Consider the following 16678-nt stretch of genomic DNA (forward strand, 5'->3'; position numbering starts at 1 on the left):
TGTTTGGGGACCTCACATTCCAGAGAGAAGCACAAAATATGAAACACAAACAGTAAATCAAATAATGTATTAGAAGGTGATAAATGCTGTAGAGAAAATAAAGCAAGAAAGGAGGAAGTCCCAATGACATACCAGAGAGGTTGTCATGCTGACCTCTGGGGAAAGAACATACCAAGTAGAGGGAACACCCCTGGAGCTGGTTGGAGAGCGCCTGGTATGTTCAAAGAATCAAAAAGAGGGGATTATGACAGAATGGAGTGAGCCAGGGGTACAAGAAGAGATGTCAGGAAAGCTAGATCATGGGGCCTGAATTGTTCAAGACATGTGGGCCATTGCAGGTACTTTGGCTTTTACTTTGAGTGGGATGGGGGCCACTGGAGGGTTTTCAGCAGAAGGGGGACATGATATGACTTACATTTTGAAAGGATCTCTTTGGCTGCAGAAATGAGAACAAAACGATAGGGAGGAAGTGCAGTTAGGAAGCTATTGCAATAATTCAGAAGAGAAGTGAAGCTATCTTGGATTAGGGTCATGGCAGTAGCTAAGATGTGGTCAGACCCCAGATTAATCCCAGCGTGGAAAAAACACCAAATAAGAGTTTCAGTTTTACAGGTGGGTGGAAGGCAAGGAGAAGGGGAGTTTGAGAGGTTCTTGTTCTAAACAACAAGAAGAATGAAGTTCTACTTTCCTAGGAAGAAAGTTCTTTGGAAGGAGCAGGTTTGAAAGGTAGGGTGGTCAAGAGCTTACTACTGGACTTGTTAAAACAGAGATGCCTCTTAGGCACCAAAGAGAAGATGTTGAGCATGTTGGATATACAGTTCTTAAGTTTAGAAGAGAAGTAGGAGTTGAGGCATAACATTGGGAGTTAATAACCTACAGAAGATACTTAAAGCCATAAAACTTGGGAAATTGAAATAAATAGAGAAGAGATCCAAAGACTAACTCTGGGGCTCTCCAGTGTTTGGAGGTTGAATAGATGGGGGAGGAACAAACAAAGGAAAGTGAAAAGGAATGGGTGGTGGGATAAGAAGAAAACCAGGAGAGTGCAGTGTCCTGGAAGCCAAGGGGACAAGAGTTTCAGGGAAGAGGAAGTCAGTAGGTACTTCAAATGTCCGTGATAGGTCATGTAACATGATGTCAAATCCTCACAATAACACTATGAGGCAGCTATTACTACTATTTTACAGACGAAGAAACACAGGCACAGAGAGACCAGCTCACAATGTAGCTCACATGTCTATGCTCTTAACTACTGTAGCACATATATATGGTGGCTTCTGTTTTGTCCAAGATGATTCCATGAGAATACTTCTGTGATTAATACAATCCACATGCACCCAGCTGTAGGGTTTATGTGGCTCTGTGATGTGGGATAAAGAGGTGCCTTGAGATTAATAAAGGAGGATTCCCCTTATGGCTATGCTATCTTCTATTGATGAAGTACAAGTCTTTGTAGTGAATGAACTGAAACATAATATCTTTGTAAGGGTTTTTTTCAATCTGATTCGCCACTGGTGGTGACTTCCTCTACCAATCAAGTCAACTAATAATTTGTGAGTTCTTGTGGCCTCTGATTTTCCCAAGTTCCCTTGGGATCCCAGGTGTCAAAAGCTACCAAAAAGGGTATCAGCAAACCAAGAGACTAATGGCTTACAAATGAGGAGGTTGAACATTTGCCTCATGAGAATGTTGAAAGATTAACTAGAGAGTGTATTTAAAAGGATTAGTCTGGTGCTCGCCAGATGTTAAGTGTTTCCTACAGGCCACTATTTGTGTCCTTAAAAGTTATTTGTGTCCTGTGTCCATTCTGAATGAACTATACCAGTTGTGCCTACTCTAACAGATTGGTGCCAGTGATGTGCTGTCTGTTAAATTTTTTGTGATCACCCCTAGCTATACAAGAATGTGTGGGTCTGTATGCATGTGAGAAAGTGTAAATTAAGAAGCACCTGAGGGTATTCTATTTAACTACTGGAAGAGGGCACTGACACCATGAAATCATAGGTTTCTGAATGTGAGAGGTTATATTAATGAATTCAGTACTACTGTACTCAGAATCCAGGAAGCTTATTTCTTAATTTGATGTGACAGACAGACCTTAAGGTGGCCCCAGTGATTACCACCTCATGGTATCCTCACTTTTATCTAATTCCCTTCCCTTGTGTGGGGCCAGGACCTTTCACTTGCTTGTATCCAACAGAATACGGCAAAGGTGATGGGACGTCACTACCATGATTACATTATGTTATATAAGACTCCATCTTAGAAGGCTAAAGATAAACACTCTTCATGTGGGCTTGATGAAGTAAGCAGGAAGTTGGAGAACCTAACATGATAAGGAACCACAAACATCCTCTAAGACCTGAGAATGGCCTTCAGCCAAAATCTAGCAAACAGCCAGAGCCCTCAGTCATACAGGTATAAGAAAATGAATTTTTCCAACAACCTGAATAAGCCTGGAAGTGGGCTCTTCCCTAGTCTATACTGCAGGTGAGAATGCAACTTAATCAACCAATCAATTGTAGCCTTGTGAGACCCAGAGAAGCAGAGAAGAAGAACCAGTTCAGCCAAACTGTGCCTGGAGCTCTGAGCCACAGAAACTGTAACATAATAAATGTATGTTGTTTCAGACTACTATGTTTATGGTAATATGCATGCAGAAATAGAAAATGAGTACAGTTGGCAAAAAATAATAAAGCCTAGTTGAATGACTATACAAGAATTTTGGGAGGTAAGTATTGAAAAATATTTGCATTACAAAATTTATCATGAGACTAAAATGTTAAGACATTATTGTATTGAAGAATAAGAATACTCAGAAAAATCTAAGGAACAATAGAAAAACATCCAAAAGAATCATGCAGTGTGTAAATGGTGTTGTGGCAATTAATGGAAGAAAACTAGATCATGTAATTAGTACTGCTAAGATAATTGGTTACATAAGTGGAAAATACTATTGGTGCAATAGCATGTTTTAAATTAAAATAAAGCATAGATATAATACAATAATACTGCATTTTGTCAAACTGAAGACACCATTGATACATCATTATTTTTGTTCCACTAAAACTCAATTGATCAACTGATTAACAGATCAAACTGAATAGGTCCAAAACCAAACTCTTGAGCCCTACCACCTCAAAACTTCTACCCAGAGTCTTTCCCAGCTCAGTTGATAGAAATCTCATTCTTCCAAACACTTTGCAATCCTTGATCTGGAATGTACTATTGTCTTCATATTCAAAATGTGTATAGAATCCAACAACTTCTCACAAGGGCCACTGTTATTTTTTGGCTAAGAGCTAATTCCATGTGGTTCTAGTTACCAATATCTCCTGCCTGAATTTCTGCAGTAACCTTCAGCTTGGTTCCTTGCTTCTAATCTATTCTCAACACAGCAGTTGGAGTATTCTCACCATACCATAAATAAAATCACCTCCTCTTCTGCTCAAAATCCTCCCTGTGTTTTCATTTTTGTTTGGATTAAAAACTAACGCCTCTGTAGTGAACAAAGGAAATGAAATACGTAAACTCTTTGCCTCACAATTTTCATTTCTTAGGAATAAACCCTGAAGAAATAATTCCAATGTGGACTAGTGTCATGTTAAATAATATTCATTTATCATCATATATAATAACTTACATACATAGTTCATAAACATCTAATAACCTAAGTAACATATATAGTTCATATATAGATATAATAGCCGAGTAACAAAAGAAAACCCTACAAATTAAATATCCAGTCACAAGAAGATTTTTCAGCTAAAAAATACTTCATCTATTGGATATGTTGGAATATAATGTGTATCCTTTAAGAATCCATATTGCTTTATGAGATTCACAAAGATATTCACACTTTGTGAATCTAATAAAGCAATATAGAAAACTATATGCTGTCAAGTTAGAAAATATACAACACAATACATAAAGTATAGAACTATTCAAAATATGCATACAAAATAAAGGCAATAAAATTAAATTATAGTCATTGAATTAAGCTTATGACAATCTTTTTATTTCTTGTTTTTTGAAGTATCTATAATTAGCTTTTTTACTTTTTTAAATTAAGCAATACAGTTACATTTAAAATATTACATGCAATCAAAAGCAGGACACACAATACTATGTGTAGACAATTCAGTAGCAATTATCAAGAATGTAAAGATTGGATAGATACAGATTGAAAGATAACTGTCAAAAATAAAACACTTCTTTTTAGTAATTTTTATTTCCTTCATATTTGCAAAATATGTTAATTTCACTGGATTTGTAAAAAGAATTAAAGAACTTAAAAATCACAAATTCATTTTTATAGTAATACGTTGACAAAAAGAATTCACTGTAAAATCCTAAAACCAAGTAGTTGAGGTCAAATTTACCTTTCCTGGGGATCAGCGTCTCATCCACTTGCATATCTTGTGCGTTCTTGCTCTCCCTTGCTGTGGGACTCAACTCTGTCTTGGTGGCCATTGTGTTTCTCCTCTCCTAGTGAACAGTTTTCACCTATCAGGGAGATATGTAATTCACATGCATCAGTTGAGAGAAAGGGACTCCCCGTTGAAATATTTAAACAAGGGCACCAAGGAAAAAAAAGCTGGCCCATTCCATCTGGTTGGAGACAGGGAGGCTCATTATCCCCTCTTGGCTCAACACAGCAGGCATACTGCACCTAAGGTTTGGAATTGTTTATTTGTTAGGATCTAGAGTGCTCTCGGTGTGCCAGTTTATGAGCAATGGCTTTGGAGTTAAGCATTCCCAAGTTCAAACTCAGGTTCATGATTTACTGTGCCAAGTGCCACTAGGAGCACATTTGTGTGTTTCAGTTTCCTCATCTGTTGTTAATAACAATAACATCTTCATCAAAAAGTTGCTGTTGGCTTAAACAGATTGCACATGCCTAGAACACTGCCAGACACCCAGTAAGTAAAAGCTGTATAACACAGTTTATTGTCATCATCACTGGAGCTACCATAGCAGTGGGTCACCTCAGAGCTATGCTCCTCTGGAATCCTCTACCTGCACCTGAGAACCTGGCTTCTACTACCCCTGACAACTCCCATACTGCTTCCTCATTTGACTCACTGTAAGTATCACTGATATGTGTGTCACTCATAATTGGGGACCAAATTTGCATAGTGAGAAGATAACATTCAAATCTTATATTATTATTGTCCATAGGTTGATGATGTGTCTGTAGAGTTCTAGAAATAACTAACATGGAGGTTGTGACCCTTTTGCATATAAGAGAACTAAAAAGAACCATTACTACATTACAATACTAGGATCTTCAATGCCTAAGGAGAGTTTTATGTGTTACTATGTGTAGAATTGTAATATTTGTGCTTTGTTTAGTGCTCATATTATTAAATTTATGATTCTCTTAAAGAAAAAGTCTCAAAATATATAACTGCTTCTACCAGTAATAAACCAAACTTGTTAGCTTAATAAATTAAATCCTCTTAAACGTCTAAGCACTAGTACTTAACCACAACTGCCCTGATATCCTTGTTGCAAACTAAGGAATAACTTCTTAGTATCTCTTTATAATAAAAGTTTTATTATTCAGAGGTATGTTTTCACCAAGACAGGAGTGACATAAGGACATACCCAAGGCTGGGTAATTCATAAAGAAAAAGAGGTTTAATGGACTCACAGTTTCACACGGCTGCGGAGGCCTCACACTCATGGCAAAAAGCAAAGAAGGAGCAAAGATACATCTTACATGGCAGCAAGCAAGAGAGCTTGTGCAGGGGAACTCCCATTTATAAAACTATCAGAACTCATGAGACTTCTTTACTGCCATGAGAACAGTATGGGGGAAACTTCCCCCATGATTCAATTATCTCCACCTGGCCCCACCTTTGACACTTGGGTATTATGTGGGCCACAATTCAAGATGAGATCTGGGTGGGGACACATCCAAACCATATCAGGAATTATAAAGTATGTACTCACTTTTCTCCTGGTTTATTTCACTCAGTATAATTATTTTAAAATCCATCCATGTTGTTGTACATATTAATAGTTCATTCCTTCTAATTACTGAGTAATATTCCACCCCATGGCTATATCACAATTTGTTTATCCATTTATTTACCTTTTGATGAAAACCTGCATTGTTTGCAGTTTTTTGACATTACAAATAAAGCTGCTGTGAACATTAATGTACAGGTCTTTGTATAGACATGTGCTTTCATTTCTCTCAGATAAACACTTAGAAGTGGAATACCTGGATCGTATGATAAGTGTAGTATTAATGTCTCTTCAGATCTTGGCATTGGGCATTCTAATTCCATGGTGTGGCCAGGACATTTTAAAAATAGGTCTTCTGTTTCTAGGGAAATTGCCCTGGTTCTATATTCAAAGATTGCCTGGGAGATATTTTACCAAATGACAAAGCTGGGTCAACCTGCATTGTTTTGTGCTACATGGCAATGCTAAACAAGAATATGATGTTTCCATTAGCAATTTTTCTCCCTTGAATGATACTTATTCTCACTCCCCTGCTCCTTTATGAGGTGAATTTAATGTGACTCTATTGCTGTGAGACTTTATACCGCCTACTAGGGGCTCTGCTTGGATTGGAACATTCTAAAATGTCAGGTTTCCATTCTGAAGCCACTCCAAGATTATCCTGAATTAAGCAGCAATGGGAGTTGCCCAGATCTACGGCCTCTTCACAGCACATCAGCCTCTGCATTCTTGAACTTGGTTATATGACAGAAAGACTGGGTGTTGCATCATCAATCACTGTCAAGGAAGAAGTGCTTAGTGAGAACCTGATAGTTGGTGGAGGCCCCTACAACATGGACTCGTGACTGCCTGAAATGAACTGTATTTCTGTCATAAACAGGTTCTGTTTGGTTAAAGTTATACCCTCTTATTTTAGTAACAGGTAGTTGTGTTTGTGAAGCTGCTTTCAACTGACACATAGCATGAAAAACTGATACCATATATGTAATCCAGAAGGGAAAATGAAGGTAAAACTTGAAGATCAAAATGTTGTCTCTTAACAATTGGGTCTGAGTTCAGAAATGATGCCCACATGTTTGAATACACCCCATGTTAGCAGCCAAGAATGGTGGCTTAAGACTCTGGGTTCTCCACTTTTACACTGTTGGTGGGACTGTAAACTAGTTCAACCATTGTAGAAGTCAGTGTGGAGATTCCTCAGGGATCTAGAACTAGAAATACCATTTGACCCAGCCATCCCATTACTGGGGATATACCCAAAGGATTATAAAACATGCTGCTATAAAGACACACGTACACGTATGTTTATTGTGGCACTATTCACAATAGCAAAGACTCGGAACCAACCCAAATGTCCAACAATGACAGACTGGATTAAGAAAATGTGGCACATATACACCATGGAATACTATGCAGCCATAAAAAATGATGAGTTCATGTCCTTTGTAGGGACATGGATGAAGCTGGAAACCATCATTCTCAGCAAAATATCGCAAGGACAAAAAACCAAACACCGCATGTTCTCACTCATAGGTGGGAATTGAACAATGAGAGCACATGGACACAGGAAGGGGAACATGACACACCAGGGCCTGTTGTGGGGTGGGGGCGGGGGAGGGATAGCATTAGGAGATATACCTAATGTTAAATGACGAGTTAATGGGTGCAGCACACCAACATGGCACATGTATACATATGTAACAAACCTGCACATTGTGCACATGTACCCTAAAACTTAAAGTGTAATAAAAAAAATTAAAAAATAAAAAAAAGACTCTGGGTTCTCTGAATTATTGATGTTGGAACAAGTTCTTAGTTTCCCCGTCCTTAGATAACTTAGATGAGGGCTACGTGGCATCTGACTGTTGTCTCAATCCAAGAAATTCAATAACTTCTTGATGGGAAGGATGGTTGGCTTTTTGTTTCTAAGGTTAAATGAAGATCCTAAAAAGAGAAATGAAACAACCAAACAGACATATCCAAGTATGGTAAGTTATATCAGAGGGAAAAATTATGTAAATAGATAAAGGCATGGAAGAACCTGAATTAAGGCAGGGAATTAAAACTATTCTCAGAAAGAATAGTGCACAGTAGGGCAATGATGTACTGGAACCAACTCACTTGGGGCCAAAAGAGCTCATTATTAATGTTTTTAGAAATTTTTCAAGCTAGTTGTTGAACATAGCCATTAACTATTAAATGATATGAATTTAGAGTTCAATTAATTATATTTTTAAAGGTATTATTTTAACTTTATGACTTCATAATTATTTCATGGTATTTTACTGTAAGCTCCACTCTTGAGGCTTTTTACATCTCTTGTATCTATATGGTGGGAATACTGTATAAAGATGTGCTATTGCACATCTCTCCCCAACTCTGAATTCAGTAATGTCATGATGGTAGCTTGGAATTGGCCATAATACGAGCTTTAACACCAAAAAAAAAAAAAAAAAAAAAGGCAAAGGCTGCAAATTTGGGCTTAATTTATTGTTTTATGGACTTCTTGGACTTAAGAAATTTATCAAACAATGTTCATCTAAGTGTGTGTGTCCGTGTGTGTGGGTGTGTTTGTATGTATACACACTACATATCTATATCCACAAAGACACAAAGACACACACTTACATAAACATATAGAAATAGATATGTAGTATGTATACTACATTCATTACTATATATATGTATATTTTATACATATATATTTTTATACATATATATATATTTATATATATAATGAATGCTTTTCCGGCATGAAAACCCTGAAACATGAGTCAGACTTCACTTCCCACTGATTTCCTTTGCAATGATGTGACCTCTTCTGCAAAGCATGGGTACTCTTGCTAAGATGACATCCTTCATACCCAGCCCTACATCTGCATTGCCACTGCCTCTATTCATCAGTATCATCTCCAGTCTCCACAGACAGGTCAAGGTCCCCTGATTCCATACCGATCTTCCCGTTTGTCTCCTGACTTTTGAAAATATTAATACTTTTTAAAGCTATCTAAGGTTTCACATGACAGTCTACCACCTGCACACAGCTTGTACCAACACACTATCTCTAAGCGAACCAGGATGTCACATCTTTTCCTGCCAGCAGGTCTGGTCTACCCACCTCACCATGACAGACACCTACTGCCATGGTAACCTCAAAACATTTCACTGACTTAAAAAGCTGAATTCAAGCTCTGCTGACCCTTCCCACACCCTGGGGCTATAACTAGAGGAAAGAGAAGTAATCTAGAGGGAAATTCCAAGGCACCCACAGGTGAGCCAAGAACAGGCTCAAGTAGCACAACATAGAAAATGCACTCTCATTATCTTCTCTTAAATGTGCCCTTCCAATCAGTCTTATAGCCTGTCTACACCTTGGCTTTACTCAAGTAAATTCCTTTTGTTTTAACAGCTCTCTTTATTTTCCACTAAAAATCTATGCTGGTTATCTGGGTCAGAAACTATATATTGCACTCTGAGAAGTTTCTGGTCCAAAGCAGTGTTCATAGAGAACCACACTGAGGATCAGCTTTCAGTAGAGATGGTTAGTTTAAAGGCAGGGAGTGTTCTAACAGCATCTTCCCACACATCTGTGAAGTTGCAGCTGCCACAAAACGTTGCACCTTCTCCATTCTGGCCTTGAGGACTCCCTGATTCCCTCCTTCCCACTGCCCTCAGCCCACCTACCATCTTCTGCTGACTCTGGTGACTGTCCCATTGCCTCATCTCTCCATTTCCTCTTCTATCCCTAGCCATTTTAGTTTGGTTAAATTTCACACCAACTCACCGGATCTTGATGCAGCATTTCTCCAGATGCTTTCTTGGACCAGAGCCACCCTAGCCATTGGTATAATAGAAATAATTATTATTGCCACTCTTATAAATTACTGCACCAGCCAGTCTACATCAATCCCAGATGGAGATATTACTGACCCTCTTCCTCCAGGTCACCCAGTTGGTAAATGAAAGAGATGATATTGTTCAGAAGCCAGTCTGACCTGCAAAATTTTGCTTTTAAACATCTCACAAGAGTGCCTATTTCTTGGAATTATCTTCCATAGCTGCTACTGTCTCCATTAGCTAGTTTCAAAGCATATGGATGATCAGATACAAAGCTTCAGCTTCCTGCCACTTCTCCCTCACTTTTGTCAGTCTTGTTAATATGGATTTTTACATTTTTCATTTTTATTTTTATCATATGAGGAAACTTGGGGTTGGGGAGTATATAAAAATTGTCCATTGCTATACAGAAAAGAGTTTTGGAGGTCTTCATCTCAATACCAAGAGAAGTGACTTACCGACTTAATGTCTGTGGAAGGGCTTCAAGTTGAACCCAGCGTTTCCTCCAAGCTTGCTCCCTTGGACTTTTTGGAGCAGAGAGATGAGGATTCTTTGCCACCCTAGGGCTTAAGTTGCTAATCATTAATAAAAGTCATCAAACTACAAAGTTGACTCAGAAGGGCTTCTTGCCAAATAGGCTTTGAAGAAGCATTCGGAAATCCAGCCCAATCCCCTCTGCAGTTCTTTCTGCTTTTTGGCTGATGTAAGCTTCTCCACCTTCTCCTTGAGAGTGTCTCCTCGGGACCTCATAGGTGTCCTGTCGTTCAGACACTTGCATATAGCTATTTTGCTTTGCTTTGTGGTGTCTTCAATGTCTTTAGTCTTTTTTGAAAAGGTTAAAAAGAGATAAATTATAATTAAAGAGTTCAGTATTTTTGTGTTTTTTCCTTTGCTATTTTTGATTTTCCCCCTTAATTGAAATTTTGTTAATTTTTTTCTTCTTTGAAATATGTGAATTGTAATATTATGGGTAAACTTGAACTTCATTCACTCTGTTGCTTTCTCTTTCCCTGGGTCCTTGTCCTTTTCTCAGCAAACCAAACCAAACCAAACAAAACAAGCCTGACATAAATATAATATGATTTCTCCATTTTTTTCTATTCTTACTATTTATATGAGTATTCACAAACTATATGTAATAATGCTTTGTATTATTTCTAAATTTGCACACATGCTATCATGTAGTATTTATGGGCCATTCTATAACCACTTTGGAAAATAAGTGGCATAAATTTGGCATACCTACATGTGCACAGTGAAGGCCAAACTCTTTCAATTTCTTGTGGTTAACTCTTGCGCTAACACCCAGGAAGTCAAAAGCACTGTCACTGCTTTCCAAGAATGTGTAAGTTCTGCTTGTCCTTGTCTCATAGATGAGGCAAAGCCTTCAGACTCCTAGCTTTCTGTAGTTTATTTCCAGCTCTCTGAATGCCTTGGGTTCATAATCCAGACTCCTTTCTTTATATGAGCATTAGAGTCAGCCATGGAAATTTACACCTTGTTCTGTGCTTTAATGGCTTTCCTGGCCTTAGCTCATACTCACCACTTTGACTTTAAATCCCTTCTTACTTTATGGCCCTTAGGAGATCTCCTTTAGATTCTAAGTTTGACTCTTTATACCTATTTGAACTGTATTGTGAGAGGAGAGTGAGTAAACTACCTCTCAACACCCTGGCTGAGAAGTGGGAGCCTGGCAGGATATATCATAGATCAAGAATTCAGAAGGAGGAACCCGGGTCCTGGGGAGTCAGAGCTACCATTTACTGCGCATTTATTACATGTCATCCTCACAATGCTTTCAGGTAAGTTTTATTATATTCTTTATAACATAAAAGAAAAAAACAGATTTCTTCCATCTGCACTTTAAGAATTTAAGTATGGAAAATTTAAGCCCGTTATCGTGTGGGGGTAGTGTCAATTTCACCTTTCTAGGTAAAAGATTTTTCCCTGAGTCATTTCTGAAGGACTCTGGACCCTGGGATAAACAATGATCAACTTTGGGATTCACATATCACAGGAAATGTTTCTGACCCTGAATTATCCAAGTCAGAAAATGTTACTTGGTTTTGCAATTTAATGTTTAACTTCATTTAAAGTGCTCCTGAGTTCTTTACATGCTACTTGGTTTGACTTGGTAGAAATAGACCCAAGTTGTCTCTGTGTAGAAAGAATAACAATTCAGCTTTTCTTCACCTCTATGATTAAACACTTGAATATGAATTGAGATATTTCCTTGACTTAGGTTGTAATATCCATCCCTTTTAAAAAAAGAATTTTACATTTTCCTTTTGAATAAGATTTATTTTTAAACTGCTTTGTTTTAGCCATGGGGATCATCAGAAAAGATAGAGTACACATTTCTCCTTTAACAGTTATCTTTAGCCAGGCGTGGTGCTTCACACCTGTAATCCCAGTGCTTTGGGTGGCCAAGGCCAGAGGATTACTTGAGGCCAGGAGTTTGAGACAAGCATGGGCAACAGTGAGACCTCCTCTCTACAAATTTTTTTTAGAAAATTGGCTGGAGATGGAGGACGCATTTGTAGTCCTAACTACTCAGGAGGCTGATGAGGAGGATTCCTTGAGCCTAGGAGTTCAAGGTTACAGTGAGCTATGATCATGCCAGTGCACTCCAGCCTAGATGACACAGCAAGACTCTCTCTAAAACAAAACAACAACCAAAAAAAAAAAAAAAGCTATCTTCAGACTTGTTTCATAAGACTGTGAACATTGTTGTTAATAATCAGTCACATGACAGCTCAGCAGGATGCAGGCTCTGATTCTGGGTTACATTTCAGAGGAGTCCAGTGCACAATCCTGTTGTGATCATAGGAAACCTGTCTCTAGTCTTCCTAGAGGAAGCCCAGGATGGGTCCAGGGAGAGGAAGCACCTTTAAGAGTCAGACCCTCCCTCAAAGCTCACGATGTCCAGCAGGGATTCTGATGAATCAGGGGTAGCTGTCAAGCAAACACACTGAATGAGCCTAAGTCTTAAAACAGAAGACTTGACTAAATGGCAGTGGTCATTCACTGGAGCTTGGCTGGTTTTTCGCACACACTCTGGTCTAAACAATGAACCCATATGTGATGTTATATCTGCTCAGAACCTTACATCTTCATGGTTCTGGCAAATCCTTTTTTCTCCAAGTTCAAGTCAGACTCCTGTTTTGCCTTACCATCTCTATGACAAATGGGGTCAATCTGGTCACTGTAGTTATCAGGCTGACATCATCTGGTCATGGGCTTGGCAGTCCATGTAGAACACTAGTGGAACACTCCATCTCTATTATTTTGTCTTCTATCAGCTGAGCAAAATGGTGCATTTTTTGTTATCTACACAATGCATTAACTTATGTCCTAGATTGCCATACTGAAAACACGTTTTACTTTTTTCCTTACACGTGTCTGCTTTCTAGTCTACTTTCCAGTTTCGATGCCATTTCTTTCAGCAACTATTTTACCAGGAATGCCCAGCTAAAACTGCAAAATCATATATTGAGGACAATGGCTATGGAAAAGAAGAAAGAACAATTGTGACAAGTATAATCTCTAGGAGAATACACACAAAAAAATCAGGAGTGCTTATGGGCTGAGGTGTTATATGCTTTCAGATAGAATAGTAAACAAAATTGATATCTGTAGTGCATAAAGGATGTCATAATTATCAAGTGAGAAAGTGTTGCATTCTTTAACCAGCACAAGTTACAAAATTATACCATGCTGAATTCATATCAAGACAACTTCACCTACTACCTGGGACTTAGAGTAAATGTATTTTACTTTGTTGAGTCTCACTTGGAGATCATTGAAAAAAATTAGGAATAAATCATGAAACAAAATGAAACCATCCACCATACTTTGCATATAACAGAAAATCAATCAATGAAGGTCATCTGTCATAATTATCATTATCATTATTATTTCTATGACCACCTCTGAGATGTCATGATTAATATTCATGATTGAAATAAAGCAATTAAAAATCAAATTCATTCAAAATAATCAAATATAATTTAATTAAAAAGTTGGAGGCAGTCAGCCATCAGTCAAAAAATATTGTTACTATATGCATTCCAAAAAGAAATGTAAAGGGATAGCATTCCCTACAAACAATGAATAAAATAAAATTCCCTGTATTTAATAAACAGCATCTGTAAAACCTACAACAAACATTCCGAAGGTGAATCTTCCTGTTACAATCAGATACATAAAAGAGGTGTTTGCTACATCTATTCACTGGAAGGCCTAACTAGCACAATAACACAAGAAAGAAATGTGAAGCAATTAGAAAACAGGTAAAACTATGATTATTAACAGATGATATGAGTGTCTACATAAGAAAACAAAAAAAATCTGTACATAAATTACTTAACTAATGTGAGTTTGGCAAATTTGACAGATGGAAAAGTGATATTCAAAGACCGACTGCATTTTAATTACCAGCCCAAAACAAAAAAAAAGATATTATAAAAAGAGATACAATTCACAATGGCAATAAAAGAATGTAACAGCAACAAAAGGATATAAAACCTAGGAATAAATCTAATAAAAGCTGTAGAAGATCGTTATGCAGAAAATTGTAAAGCTTTATTGTAAGGTATTGAAGTCGAACTAAATAAAGAGACATAACATTTTTATGAACAGGAACATTCAAAAATGTAAAAATCTCGTCTCTCCAGACTAATCCATATGCCATTCCAACCAATATTCCAAAATAATTTTCCATATAATTTAATTTACTAAATATATCCTCAAATAAAGATGGTGATTATCTCTTTCTTTGTAATCATTCTTCTACTCTGCCCCTCACCCCCTTTTCAGAGACTCCTTGTAATAAGGCCTATTTAACACTAAATATGTGCTGAGCACTATTCTAAGCACTTTACATACAATAACACTTTTACTTCTCATAGCAAACTTCTATGGTAGGTACTATTATTATGCCAGTTTACAGAGAGGTTAAGTAACTTGCTAGTAAGCTATGGAGTCAGGAATCCAACCACCCAGAAAGTCTGGCTGTTGTGTCCATTCTCTTACCCTCCAGACTATTTCATCTGTTAGGCAAACATTGAAACCAACTTTCAACATCAGTTTCCTATAAAATTTACCTCTCATTATTCTTCCTTTTGTATCTTGGTATTACTGTGAATTTCACCTGTATCAATTTTCTTCCAAATTCCTGAGATCACCTGCCTACCTTCCTTCCCTTCCTTCCTTCTTTCCTTCTTCCTTCCTCCCTCCTTCCCTCCTTCTCTCCTTTCCTTCCTTCTTCCCTGCTTCATTTTTTTCTTATTCTTTCCTTCCTCTTTCCCTTCCTTTCTTATTTCTTTCCTTTTTCCCTTATTCTAAGGATATTTGTCATTTCTAAGAAAATCTTCTTTTTCACACATCTAATTTTTGTTTTAAGTATGTCAGCATATATTTCTGATATTATTCACTTATTTATGTTAAATATTTGTACTAACATTCTTCTAGTTTGGAGAGGGGTTCTAGTTTTTCTGTTAATTTTGGTGCTCTGTCTTGAGGATGTTGAGTTGTACTTGTCTATTGGTTTTTGTTACAAGTGATGGTGTTGAATTGCCAAATAGAAGAATACATTTCCAAAACTTAAATGTTATTTGCTACTGAAGTTCAGGTTAATGAACTCTCTGATTCTGAGAACTTGTCTTAGCAGATGAGGGTGAATGTTGGTTGTGCTGCCAGGATGGGTGTATGAGGTGCTGGCATTTTGAATCTGGGAGCTCCATGTTCTTATCTGAAACATTTTTATTTCTTAGCCCCTAGTGACCACATCAATCACTTAAAGTGTAGCTAGATTGCAAGTCTTAGCTTGGAGAAAAATGAAAAAGGTAATTTCTCTCTTATTCTCCTCTTTTTTATTTTATTTTTTCCCTCTGCCTCTTTTATAAAGGGAAGTTTGCTGCGGCTTGACATGGCTTTTCTCAGCTTCCAACATTTACACCAAAAGCTCTTCATTTGGCTCAGTTCCTTTTGATTCCTCCCTCTCCCACTCAGACTCTTATTTTTCTCTTGGTGCTAAACCAGGATGAGGAGCAAGATCATGTCAATGTTGTTACAAGAGAGGATTAAGGGCCAAACCTAGTTATTGGCCTTTGTATTGCAAAGTTTAGTTTTTATTGTACTCAGTTGTGGCTTCTATTTGTCAGACACCTGTGCTTACAAGTGATAGAAGTCCAACTGAAATGGCTTTGGAAGAGAAAGAAAGAGAAAAAGAAAATATGGAGACTGAGGTAGGTCACAGAATATAAGAATGAGCAGCTGTAACAAGCACAGTTCCAGGGACCAGAGACTGGAATTAAATCTCTGCCCCAAAATAAATGAAGACCTTTCGAACTCTTATTTCAGCTGTTCTTTTGCACTTTCTCCCTTCTCTTAAATCTACTCCAAGAGGCAACAGACAAGTCTGTTGGCAGTTTTGGAGTCTCATTCATCACATCCATGAAAGAGAAGAAAAAGCAGCTGTGTTCAAAACCTAGGAGAGGCTCTTATTGGCCCAGCCCAGAGTACTTTATTACCATTTGAACCAATTGCTGCAGCCTTGTGGGTGCAGTGCCAAGTTGTCTGATTGGTCACTCCCATCATCCCAGTGATTTTCAACCTACAGGTCATTACTCTTATCAATTTAGCACCTCTTATCAATTTAGCCACTATGGTTTTTTAAACAAAATGGATGAGGCCTGAATAGAATGGAACAGATCATAGTGCATCCCACTTAGTAAGAGTCAGGATTATTTTGTGAAACTTTTGATGCTGCAACACATATGTTTACATAATAAGCCTATATATTAGTATTGCAGCACACTTTAAAAATGTATGTTTTTTACTCTAGGTCAGTCATACTCCAAAA

General features: G+C 37.6%; 1 protein-coding gene across 3 annotated transcripts in view; it reads right to left on the bottom strand.

Annotated features, from left to right (window-relative positions):
* SLC17A3 (solute carrier family 17 member 3) overlaps nucleotides 1-10382 on the bottom strand; it is a 38900-nt gene extending 28518 nt beyond the window's left edge. Inside the window, exons 1-3 of one of the 3 annotated variants that reach the window (XM_019029662.4) lie at nucleotides 10272-10382; nucleotides 9761-9810; nucleotides 4383-4506 (exon numbers count right to left, since the gene is read on the bottom strand). In XM_019029662.4, the coding sequence (XP_018885207.1) occupies nucleotides 4383-4473 (91 nt within the window). In that variant the 5' untranslated portion in view covers nucleotides 4474-4506; nucleotides 9761-9810; nucleotides 10272-10382. The remainder of the gene's footprint in view (nucleotides 1-4382; nucleotides 4507-9760; nucleotides 9811-10271) is intronic. The other 2 variants (XM_019029663.4, XM_004043364.5) reach the window with 2 other exon arrangements.
* Between the last annotated feature and the right edge of the window lie 6296 nt (nucleotides 10383-16678).

This window comes from Gorilla gorilla, chromosome 5, assembly GCF_029281585.2.
Source record: "Gorilla gorilla gorilla isolate KB3781 chromosome 5, NHGRI_mGorGor1-v2.1_pri, whole genome shotgun sequence".
NCBI classification, from domain to species: domain Eukaryota; kingdom Metazoa; phylum Chordata; class Mammalia; order Primates; family Hominidae; genus Gorilla; species Gorilla gorilla.